Consider the following 13,266-nt stretch of genomic DNA (forward strand, 5'->3'; position numbering starts at 1 on the left):
TCTTATCATTTTAGCAATTTTTTTTCACCACAATTCACACACACAAAGACTGCCTACACAATTAAATTACTTGTTAAAGTGATTTTTTTTTGCAGCATGCTTGTTATTGTTTAGAAGCCTGTCTGAGAGGTGGAGAAGTCTTTTTTTTTTTTTTTTTACGATATTGGTTTGGCAGCTGGGCTAGAGGCGCTCCATGTGCAGCCAGGTTTAACAGGAAGCCGAGGCGTGTGTGATGAATTACCAGCATATCTCAGAGCCCTGGGTAACAAACATGGCGTTGCCGGCCGGGATTAAAAGGGAGAGTTTTTTACGGCCTTCCCACACCTCCTTACAGGGTGTCACTAAATTATACCCACTGCTGTTTTACTGTCTTCTGTGGCTTACGGTTAAGGCACACGTAAACACACACAGGCTTGCAGAAATGCACACACATGCACACACACACACACACATACATTTGGGCTTGTGGTAAACCCGGGCTTGTTGGTTGTTTATGTGTGTGTTGGCTGGTTACTGTTTGTTTTTGCTGCTTGTGAGTTGACTCATTTGCACTGCCGCTAATTAGTGGTTTGTGTGATTACAGAGCCATAGAGAAACAAGTAGAGTAACTGGAGCTTGTTCTGTTAATCATATTCTCAACAAATGTTGATCTATTTTTTCATTCTACTTGTGTTTCTCTGTAACTGGCACGTCTGCAATGCAGATGCACACATAGATCCGCTGGCACAGACTCACATACACACACAGCCTGGATAAAGATGACTGCCACAGAATTTCATCTTTGTTTGTTAGCAATAAGAGAGTTTCTGTAATTCCTTTGAATTTGTCAGGGTAGAAGGTTTTCATCTGTAATGATATGTGAATAACTAACAGTTGCAGTGTTTCCTTAACATAACCCATACCATTATCACATCATTCTTTCATACTGGTTCATGTTTTGCATCCATCTGCTTGATTTCCTCTGTACAGTCCGACATCACCATAAATAACTAAAAAACATTATAATTTAAGACATAGAATGCTGTTTTATTTGAAGAGCATTAAATATAAACATTTTAATAAATTATACTTATGGTAGATGACAATCTTCCATAATTACAAAGAGCTCTATTTTAAGAAAGATATATAAATAGCTTAATATTATTGCATTACATTAACATTTCTGAAACACAACTCCTTCATGGCCCAGACTGCAACGCAGCCGCTGGGAAGTAGTGAGAGGCTGGTGCACCTTCAGAGCGAGCTCTCCTGTCTGCAGCGGATCCAGAAAGACAACATTAAGGAGATTGCTGAGAAAGACATCTGCATCACCAAACTGCAAGCTAACATTCAGCTGCTGCAACAAGAGGGGGCCGACACACATGCTCAGGTGGGCACAGACTCACTCCTTCAGATCTGTTACTCGTGCAAAAGTACCAGTACAACAATGTAAAAATACTCCATTACAAGTAAAAGTCTTGTATTAAAAATTATAATAAGTACACAAGTACAAAATATACTTATAGTATCAAAAGTAAAAGTACTCACTCTGCAGTAAAATGTCCCCTATGACTGATTTATTATTATATATGACTTTATTAGTTTGTTAATACTGATGCATCAATGTTTAAGCAGCATTTTATTGTTGTTGCTCAAGGTGGAGCTAGTTTATATACAGTACAGTTAGGTAGTTTAGTCCAGTGGTTCTCAACCTAGGGGTCAGACTCCTTCAAGGGGTCGCAAGATAAATCTGAGGGGTCGCAAGATGATTAATGGGAGAGGGAAGAAGAAAAAGTTCTGATACACAAATCTGTTTTCATTTTTTGGACCTTTCTCTTAACTTTGATTTTTTTGTGAATTTTTGGATCATTTGAAGAGGTATTGAAAAAACAAACAAACTAGTAACTACACCTGTCAAATAAATGTAGTATAGTATATAATATTGCCCTTTATTGAAATGTAGTGAAGTAGAAGTGTAAAGTAGCATAAAATGTAAATACTCAAGTAAAGTACAGTATTTGAGTAAATGTATGTAGTTACTTTCCACCACTGATGAGTTAGGATTCCTATTTGAACATGTGTACTTCCACATGCACAGTAGATACTGTACATGAAAAATAGCTGATAAACTAATGCACTCACTTGCTGTCAATCAGTCACATCAAACATCTTTTTTTTAATCTCCTTTCTCCGCTGTCTTACATGATGCTGCCTTGCAATGGGCCTCTTGATGTTTCAGATTAGTTTTTAGATTAAGTGACTGCTACCTCACTCAACAGAGTGCAGAGATGTGACTGCCTGCACATTTCTTCTTTTTTCTGTCTGACTTTAGCTCTCCAAGCTGAGTGTGAGAGTGAGGGAGGTTCAGGAGGAGTTGAAGAGAAAAGAGGAGGAATGGAAACAAAGAGAAGATGAACGGAGGCTCAAACATGAAAAGGAGCGTCAAAAAGCAGAGGAGAGGAGAGGGCAGGAGCAACAAAAGAGAGAGGAGGAGTGGGTGAAGAAAGTGGAGGAGGAGAAGAAGAGGGAGGAAGAGTGGAGGAGGGTGATTGAGGAGGAGAGAAAGGCCCATGATCAAGCCATTAAAAGGTGGGCTGAGAAGGCAGCTATTTTGAATTCTGAGGTGAGTATATTAATCTATCCAGGCTACTCGACAATGGGTGATAGTGTGTAAACTTGGCTGCTAATACGGAAATTGATTCTCTTTATTGTATTCCCTCATTCTTGTGTATGAAATTATGCTTTTTTGGAAAATAGTGAAGATAAGTACCTTCACATCAAAGATTTGTAAAACCAAGGGAAGCTAAAGACACTCATCATGAACTCAAGTCAAAATATCACACACAGTAACACACCTTCATCCACAATTAATAGATGACTAGAGTCATTCAATAAATAATGTAATTTACATGTTTAAAATAGTCTCTCCTCTTTTGAACCTAGAATATTTCCATTTTTACCTTTTTGTCTTTTTGGCCCTAACTTACTGTGTCAACTTATAGTTGGTTTTAGTATGTTTACTTACAGCAGTACAGACGACAACATATTTACACGCATGCATGTACACGCACTTACACAGACTTGTAAAAAAAAACAACAAAACACTTCACCTTAATTCAGACTTCAGACACTCTCTCCTCTCCTCCACCCCCCCTTCCGTCCATCCTGCCATCTCGCCACAACCGCTCCAAATTAATCTGCAAAATATTGATTTGAGGAGCAAGGGGGTGGGGGGTGGGGGCGCACGATTGCGGCCGCATATTAATACGAACGGGCCGCTCTTCGTCTCTCCTCTATACTTTAAGATCCTCATATCTTCATAATTGATTAATGTTCCTTTGTGAAGTGGGGATGAATAATACATTAGTGGGCCTGCTGCACCCTCAGGCTGATGAGAAAATGTTTAATTTCAGTAAATGTAGCGCTCCCGCTCTCTTTCTCTCTCTTTCATTTTCTCTCTCTGGTTATTTGTGAGTGTTGGAGTGTATTTGTGAGTTTTCACTTGTGAGCTGAAGACTAGAGGAGTGTTGTTGATTTGCTTTTTTCGTGTTTACTGTCGGCTTGAAGCTCATGTTAAGCATCACAAACAAAAGGCAGCATCTGCATTTGCAAACATGAATGAATAAATTGGTGAAATGAGCTCAGTATTGTTCCATTAACTGATATAACTGCAAGAGCTGTGTCACTTTACAAGCTGTTTGCATTCAAAAAAGAAATCACCCTTTTGCACACATTGCATCAGAATGCACTGCGAACATCAGCTGCTACATTATCCATCAGCAATCAGTGAAAACATGCAAATGTGCCATAAACCCACCTGATGGGGACAAGTAGCCTCTTCAACAGCTTGGAAAGGTGCCGGGAGGGTGACATATGTCAGTTGGTGTGACTGGCTTAGCCTGGCTCGACTCAGCTCATCTGGTTAACAATGCTAATTATGCTAAACAGACGCCTAATGATGATGATTAGGGATTTAAGAGCTACTGCATAGCAAGCTTGGTGTCTGTGTGTGTGTGTGTGTGTGTGTGGGGGGTGTTGATGTAGTGAACACACACACATGCACACAGACACCCACAGGTCTCACTTCATGCCTACTTAGCTTTGCTTCATTTTCATTTGAACTTGTGCCAGGGATGAAGGGGATCTATACACATGCACAGCTTAATTTATACACACAGAGCGCTAATTGAATAAATAACACTTATCTGTTAACAAGCATCCTAATTAGTTATGCTAATCAGCCTAGATAACCCAATTAACCTCATAGAGTGAGGCAGGGAGGGCTCCTTTTTGTGTTTATATGTGGGTGTGGATTTATATGCCTGAGAGCATATCAGAGACACTTAAGAAAACAAATTTGCCTAATTAGTTTTCAATGACATAGACAAGCATTTATGTTTTTTCATGTCGTAATTGTTCTGCTTTTGAATGCGACGTAATATGCTTTCCACAGCAAGGAAATAAGTGGTATTGAATTCATGTAAACAGTGTTTTTCTACATGCATATGTGAGGATCTATGCATTTATACGTATTTCTGTCTGCCCTCTGCCTGTCTGTTTCTCAGTTAGATCCACATGGACATGATATTTTTACAACTATAATGGTAGTTTAAACAGAGTGTGTATTTGTTCAGAGAATGTCTGCCTGTTCCATTAGTTTATGTCCTTGGAAATACAGTTTGGCCTCAAGTTCTCTCCGTTTATTTAAAACCTTCAGTCAGCGTTCCCATCCTAATAGTGAGCAGTGTTTCCTCTCATTTAGCTTCACCACTCATTATCCGGGCCATGTGGAAGACACAGTGTTTAGAGAGGAGAGGGAGAGAGACTTGGAGAGGGACAGAGGGAGATACAGAGAGGGAGCGGGAGAAAATGAGTAAAAGTGAGTGCAAACCAGAAGGAAAAAGACAGAGGGAATGAATGAGTGACTGAAAGAGAGAGAATGTAGATTTTCTTTGAACCTGACCACAGCTTCTTGTGCTTCTAATGAATGGTGAGGAGAGAGAAGGGAGGGAGACACCCAGACAAGACTGTCTTTGTTGTGCCTATGCAAGAGAGAAAGCGAGAACAAAACAGATTTATGTCTTACAGGAAGTCTCCCAGATTTGTGGTGTTGCAAACCGCCTACCCCGAGTCAACTGCATGCTCTTGCTTTTAATTAATAGTCAGTTTAAGTTTCTGTGTGCCCACTTGAGTGTATGTTTGTATGCATTAAGTATTCATGTACGTGTGTGTATCTGTTTGCCTCTGTGGCATGTGCCTGTGTTTGCAACATTTAGGCATGCAGTTTATCATGTGTAGTTTGTAGATGAGAATTAGTTTTGACAGAGTAGCTCTCTAGCTCCTCTGGTTTGGTCTGTATAGCTGACAGTGGGAGAGCTTCAATTAAAACACAGCATCAGAATTATTTGACATGGTGAGTTAGAGTTACATTGTGTGTTGGAGCGCAGACAAGAGTCTTTAAAGAGTTGCAACTGAGATGTTTTCTCATCTCAGAGCATAAAAAACACCTGTCTGCTACATGTCTATTTTTTTTTTTCATTTATTTGGATTGCCCTTGTTTTGTTTTTTTTTAGAACAGTTTAAGGGCTACACTCAAAATTTACTTAAGGTGTTTTAAAAAATGAATAAGGTATTAAATGCTACATCCAACATTAGCATTAGGTCATGGCACCTTTGCTAATGTGCTAATGGTGTTCACTGTGGTGAGCTAAACTGTGGGGCTTAATGCCCAAAGCCTGCACTTTTGTAATGGGGAGACCAAACACTGGATGCTACTCTGTGTAGTACAGGTCTTGAATGGGGGTGAGATGCTAATATTAGCTTATGCTCACATCAGCTGAGCCATCTCCTCTCTGTCCTTGGCTTATTAACTGATTTAAGACTGATTAGATCAGTCTTGCACGAACGTGCACTGGCACACATACACACCACATTTGAATATCAAAATGGAATTGCTTGATCAGTGAAAACTAGATTAAATCAAAATGTCTGCATCAAGGTGTAGCTAAAACAGATGACTGTGCATTTTTATAATGCACAGTGCTGCATTTAAAGTCATTTATGACATTATCTAAAGCTCATGTTATGCAAACACATTTTGCAAGTCAAAGCTACTTATGTAGAGAATACTTGATGCTCCTCTTTTTTCTTTTGCCTTGATTTGACTTCATGAGATCATCAGCATAGGTATTGATTTTGCACTCCATTTGATGGAGTTTTAGTGAGCTAACATGTGTATACCTCTTCCATACTAACATGCCTAAGGAACAAAATAATGATGTCGCCATGTGCTTTTCCTCAAAACATACAGATAGACTGTTTAGAGTTTAAAAGAAATGAGCATTTTTACAAGGACACAGTGTTCACCCATTTACGACAACCCTATTATTTCAGCCCCCCTGTTAAAGTGCCTTTTCATCTAGCTTCATCAAGGTTATGAGGTTAACAGATTGGCCATTGCTCTGCTTCCAACAAATGCCACAAAAAGCGTTTCTTCTCTCTAGTCTCCAGGAACTGTCAAGAGATTGCACTGTTACTACCAGGTCAAATCTCCTGACCACCTAACAGCATAGAGGGTGATGTAAGTTTGGCCTAGAAACCTCCCACATCCTTACTCTTCCTTTGAAAAATAATTTCTATTGTGTCATTGTTGTGGTTGATGTGAGAACCCATTGCACTCCTATTTCTTCTTATTTAAATGTGTTGCTCAATTCTACTGTGAGCTATTTGATCAGCTCAGAACAAGATGTTACACTTTCAGATAGTCGTTCTGGTAAACAAGAGAAAGTTGTTTTGCTGTCTGTTAGAGTTTGAAAGTAGAATGCCAATTTCACTTAGTACTTTTCATGTTAGACGTAAGGTAGTGAAGGGTACTCAATGTAAAATGTGTACGTTTGTGAGTGCTCATGCACAGGATTGAGGGTTTCTACCTCTCTTTATGTGTGTGTCTGTGACAGTTTCCTCTCAAGATGTTAATTCCTCTCCTCCCTGTTGTTGTCATGCTTACACCAGCAGTACCTGCACCAGGGAGACGAAGACATATTGGTGTTAATGAAAAGCCCTCCTAAACTCTCCTCCCCGCATGAATGTTTAAACATGCTTGTCATAACATTCATTCGCTCACACATGACAGCTAGCATCTGCAGCTGCCTTGCTCGCCCTCAATATTTTATCATACCATCTCCCCTAACCCCACACTAGCACAATGGCTGTGTGTTAGCAAACTGAATTATAATGACTCAAAACAGGCTGTGTTCAGACTCACTGCCAGCACAGGCCATACATAATATATTCAGCAACACCACAGGTCTCATAATGGTACAATTAGTCGATCTTAAATATGCAAGAACGAGAGAAAGGCCAAATGAAGGAAATGTGGTTATACATAAAGGGAAAGAAAAACAGAAAAAGATAGAGATAAACAAAGATGATGAGAGAGAAAGAAAGACAGAAAGAAGAAGAAAGGAGAAAAGCAAAACAGAAAGCAAAGGGGAAAGTGTGTAAAGAAAGAAAGAAAAGATCAAAGAAGCAAAGAAAGAAAGAGATATCCTCATGTCCATATACAGTATGCTATTCAGAAGTCCCATAACACTGCAGGTCAGCAGTTGTGACCTTGGTGGTTTTGACAGAAGTGGTTCACCATGGTAACGGTTGGTCTGCAACCCTCAGAACACCCCTGCACCCCTCAACGCCCAACCATCCTTACTGCCTCTCTGCCAATTTGATTGGACGCACAATTGAAATGTCATGCCTCAGCAACACATGCACACGCACCAGATCAACCAGACTGAAACAGTGGGATGAAAGAACTGAGAGAATGAGAAGAAACCAGAGACAAAAGTAACACACTAAGAGGGGAGAAGGGTTTTAGTTGAGCTTTTATCACTGTAGTATTTCAGATAGAAGGAAAAAGTGGGGTTAACATTGTGTGGTGGACGAGGAGACCTAGGCACAGAGCATCAATGCAGAGAGGCTTGTCACAGCCACTGAATACAGAATCAAATGAATATTAATGCGGAACCAATTACCTCAGGGAAATGTTGTCTGTAGGTTAGCTTTGCTAACGCATGTGTCTCACCTTTAGCAAAGTGGAAGCAGTGGGGGGGAAAGCCTGGAGGGTGGACAGCACTGATGTATTCGTTTTCCTCCTAACAAGCTTGTCTACCCCTGCTAAAATAGAATTGTCCACAGCTCCTCCCCTCCTCTCTCCTTGTTTCACCTAGATGCAAACTGAAATTTTTTTTATGAATTATGGAGAGAATATATGATACACTTCTTCAGAAATGCCTATGGCTAAGAGGGAGTTAATATTGCCACCATGCCTGACAACGTTGTTTATTTGCAAAGATTTGATAAGCAGCTACAGTTATTGCTCCAATATTGGCTAACATTTTTTTTTCTATACCAAGCTTGGTTAAATAATAGAACTTTTGAACATAAGCCAATAAACAAAAATGTGCTTTTAAAGTCCCTTAGGATCAAATTTTCATTTATTTTCAACAATGAAAAAATGCCCCCATCTTTCCCTGTATGCAGCAGTTTTGAGGCTCTGTGGTGGTGACATGTGTACTATCTTGTTGTTTGAGCAGCTTAGCACAGTGCAGTAGTGATCTGTACAGGTCTCTAGCTGCTGCTGATCTGCATAAGTGACTGTGCCACACTTAAAGCCGCTGGCTCCTTAAAGCCCCTTCTAAATCAGTGTTAAAGCCTTGATAATAGACCTCACTGACCAATTGATTGGCCTTCATATGTTTACAGCTCACTTTAATTGCCCCAAAAATACCATTTATCAGCCATGTGTGTCCATGTATGTATGTATGTGTGTGTGCAAGCATGCCTGTCCATCGACAAAAAGGCCTATTGATTTATCAGCATCAGGATTTGTCCCGTTCACGTACATAAAACCCCTGCGTATGTGCTGTTCAAAATGGGAAATGGCCCCATTGATTCCCTTAAGTTGGAGCCCAAATGCTAAAGATTTTTGGATAAGCTTTCTCATTATTTAAGCTGAAATCAATAAGGGAGAGCATGGGTCTAATGAATGAACGGGCCACAGATCAGATGGGGTGTGCTCATCCCTGGCCTGTCCTAGTCGATCTGTGTGGGTGTATGTGAGTGTGTGTGTGAGAGAGAGAGGGAGAGTCAGAAAGAGAGAGAGAGAAAGAACCTGACTATTTGTATATCACAAACCTTTTTCTTTGGCACTCACAAAAATTCACACTGTAGGTCCATCTGTGTCTTTATTTCTTTCTATTCATTTGACCCATTGCTGTTTCATTAAATTCCTTTTGTTCTTGTTCCACATTGTTCCACAACCTCAAGTGCCTGAAATTTGACAAAAACATACAGTATCAAATTCAGTATTGGCAGTAATATTTGACATTTTTTGTTATAATTATTTGTTATTGTTATTATTGAACCGTTTCCCATCACACACTCTCTGTCTCTCTGTAGCTGAAGGTCAGCAGGAAGCAGGTGGAGCGACAGAACAGGGAGCTGTCAGAATTTCACCAGAAGGAGGGGACACTTCTCTCTGAGGTACGGTAAACATTCACATGTCACGCGTCATTCATGTGTGTCACTGTTGTCTTTACATTCATTTAGCTGTGGTTCCCCTCTCATCCTTAGTTTGAAAATTGACTCCACAGCCCGAAAAAAAAAATGGAAATGCAATGAAAATTCATCATCTGGCCTCATCTGGCCTCATAAGGCCCAGTTTCCCCATGGGGGTCAGTGTAGTTTGAGCTTATCTTTTTGCTTAGACCACATCCAAGGGGGAAATACATTATAAAATAAAACATATACAACAGCAATACCTACTACTGCAAGTGATCATGGAAGCGACCCAGGAGTGAAGATTTAAAAAATATAATAATTCAAAACCTACAAATGAAATCTAGATTAAACATAAATCTGCATGGGAATATAATATGCATGTGGCTGAATCTCTATGTGTCAGCCAGTCAGCCAGAGACAAATACACACACACACACACACACACACACACACACACACACACACACACTCGCATACAGAACCTACCCCTCCCAACCCCTTTGGCCGACTTTTTGGTTTTTCCACTTTCCATTCTTTCCACTCTTCTGAAATATCAAAACGATACAGAGTGGTGTATCTCTAGGAAATCGTTTTTGGCTGAGCGTGCAGACACTGCCTTTCAAGTACATTTACCAGACAACTGCTAAGAGTTTCACTTTGCGGTTTGGCCAACTCAAAGAATTAACTACATTAATTAGCTACAGCTGATATTGCAGACGGTTGTCATTTCAGCTGGTGAAACTGACAATCAAAAACTACAAATGAGAAGCCTGCAGATATTTGAAGTTGATAATAAATTGATAATATTGTATCCATTAAATATAACATACATGTGAAGTGAGCTACTTAACAACTATTTAGTGGATTTCTGCTATGTGACTTCAAATAAGAAGAACAATGAGTAATTTGTGCATATCAACAATATCAACAAAGAAGGAGACTCTGGAGTGCAAATATCACTAACAGCCTAATTTTTCAAATAGTAAACTCCCTGTCCTTTCCCCAACTCCCCTCTAAGGTGTCCCGCCTTTTCAACTCATAAATATGGAAGGCGAAAGATGATGAGATTCACGGACAAGAAAGGAATCAAAATCTATTGTTGCGTGTCCTTTTCCCCGTGTAAAGTTTGGATTAAATGTCATACATTAGCATGTGAACTTTTAAATGAGCTTGTTTGCTCTCCGCGGTGTGGGGCATGTAAATACCCATCTTGAGTATGGAATGGTGCTTAGTGGGGGGTGGGGGTTCACAAGAATTGGGAAGTGTAGGACGTATTTGAGTGTTACACCGGCAATTAGGCCGTAGCAAGGGATTGGAGTACCAAACAGCTCTATTGACTGGTTGCGTTTAGCTGGTGTTCCACACCTGAAGTGGCAGATTGTGGCAGATGGGAAAGCTCCCTGATGGCTATGGCTTCTGGTGATTTGAGGGAAGGAGATGATTGACAGGCACTCCCAAAACGAGATGATTGACGCGCACTGTCAAAATGAATCTACTCATGGGCATATTCAGGTGTGAGTGGAAAGAAATGTATGTGCGCAAATACGTATGGATAAGGGTACATTGTAACCTTGGTGGAGTGTAGCTCTGAGATATTGACCATCAAATATTTCACATATCAGCTGCCTTAAGTCTTATGTACTTTAAAGTTCTGTACTATTGTTCTATTTTATTTTTAGTATTTAACTCCCAGAGATAGTCTATAAATATAAGCATATAGCAATGATAATATGTAACGTATAAATATATCCCTAAATCAGTTTTGTCAGACAGAACCTTATGTTTCTGAGCTCACAATGTGTCATGATGATGCACATGTGTGTCTGCATGCGATAGTAACAAACACCATTCTATATTAGCACGTTTTTTTCATTGACTATGATTCTCTTTGTTTTAAAATGCGAGGCTGCTTATTTATTGACATAATTTCCTCTCAGTGAAGGGCTTGTGTCTCTAAAACACATTAAAATCATAATGCAATCTTTGCTAACCCAGGAGCAACGTTATTGTTCTATTATACTCACTGAACAACAGCATCCCAGCCTGTTTATCAATCCAATATCTCATAATGTGCTCTCTGCCTGGTCATTTTGAATATAAAAAGATCTCACACTGTTATTGTACCATATTTCCTATATTTAGTATTAATCTCTTGTTCTGACATGAATCTGACACATCCAATATGATATCTGATTTGTTGTTGGGGTTTTTTTGTTTATTTTTTTCATGGTCTCCAGGTGATATTGGATACATGTGCAGAGCTGGTATTATGTTGGCTGTTTAATCTGGGTATAAAAATGATTTAGTGTGTACTCAGCACGCTGTGTCATTGACTAGCTTTAATTTCACTGCAAGGGTGGGCTTTATTACTCTGCTACTCTCCAAATGTGTGTGTGTGTGTGTGTTTGAGAGAGAGAGAGAGAGAGAGAGAGAGAGAGAGAGATTTGTGTGTTTTCATGCTCGCTAGTGTAGCAGCTTGCCACACCTGTGCACACACATACACTTGTGCATATCTCTGTATATCTCTCCATGCCTGCTGTATATCCAGCATCTTCAGCATGTAATTACCATTCAATGGAAGAATCAACTAAACCAACACGTGGAACAGCTCTCACATCACACTCAGGCCAAACTGGTGGTCCCAGTGCAAGAAACAGAGGGGCTCCACTTTGCTGTGACAAACCTTACTTCTGATCAAATGCTACAGAGCCATAATCATGTTTGTGCCACTGAATTCTTTAACCTTTTCATGACCCCGCTGAATGCCAGCGGCCCAATCATAGAACCTAATTGAATCTGCTCGGCGGCGCCCCCCCCGACTGATGAAAAAATAGAATTGGAGGTGAAAAATGAATACAGCAGCAGAGAGAGAGAGAAGGAGGGAGGTGATGCTGGTGGTGGTGGAGGGAGGGGGTCGCACTGCAGTTTTATAAATACACAGATGTGCTCACAAACACACACCCAGACACGTACACACAGTCACACCTTTTTCAATTCCGCAGGAAAATGGGGAGTGGAAAATGACAGAGAGAGAGAGGGAAAGAGAAGGAGGGAGAGAGAGAGGTTGGGCCCAGGTTTCTCATTACCCCCTCGGCCCATTCGGAGGATATTCCTATAAGATAATCTGATTTATTTGCAATTTTCCTTTAAGCGGCTTAGTGTTTACCTCCAAGATTAATATTTTTCTCTGTTATTAATATCAGACTGTAATTAGGAGTGATGTGTCTCGCTCTGCATAGTTTCGTGGCCGCCAGGCAGCTAGCTGGATGAAACTCTTGTTGCGACTCTGTGATCCAGTTTCACAAGACAAAAAAAGAGAAAAGGGAAGGAAGTTTTAAAAGGAGGAAAGAGGCTGCAGGGTGGGGATGTAGAATTACAATTGCGGCATACCTGTCTTTGTGTTTACGGGTATGTGTATGTGGGTGTGGGTGCAGGACCGTACGAATATGTGAATGTGTATTTCTTTAGTTTATGTGCACGTGTGTGACAGTGTGATGGTCCCCTCTGATTGATAAGGTGTCTGTGCCGGCTGCAGATTGCTCTTGCTGATTGCTTCTGAGAGCTCCAGCTGATTTATAATCAGAGCAGGATGAAGGATTGAGCTGTGGATTGCTTATCTGTTTAGCCCCCTCACAACATAAACTGACAAATTATCATGTTGAACACATAAACACACACGCAGACACACACAAGCACGTGAAAGAAAAAAAAAACGTAATAACGGGACCTTAT

At 40.3% G+C, this 13,266-nt stretch overlaps 1 protein-coding gene across 14 annotated transcripts in view; it reads left to right on the forward strand.

Moving 5' to 3' along the window:
- Positions 1–13,266, forward strand: part of LOC122866771 (golgin subfamily A member 6-like protein 22) — a 147,932-nt gene that overhangs the window by 20,379 nt on the left and 114,287 nt on the right. For 13 of the 14 annotated variants that reach the window (XR_006375807.1, XR_006375805.1, XR_006375806.1 and 10 more), the window contains 3 exons: positions 1,190–1,369; positions 2,312–2,602; positions 9,433–9,516. Coding sequence is in view for 11 of the 14 variants with exons in the window: in XM_044176859.1 (XP_044032794.1) it covers positions 1,190–1,369; positions 2,312–2,602; positions 9,433–9,516 (555 nt within the window). In the remaining 3 variants the exon portion in view is untranslated. The remainder of the gene's footprint in view (positions 1–1,189; positions 1,370–2,311; positions 2,603–9,432; positions 9,517–13,266) is intronic. The other variant, XM_044176868.1, reaches the window with a different exon arrangement.

The sequence above is a fragment of the Siniperca chuatsi genome, linkage group LG19 (assembly GCF_020085105.1).
Source record: "Siniperca chuatsi isolate FFG_IHB_CAS linkage group LG19, ASM2008510v1, whole genome shotgun sequence".
NCBI lineage: Eukaryota > Metazoa > Chordata > Actinopteri > Centrarchiformes > Sinipercidae > Siniperca > Siniperca chuatsi.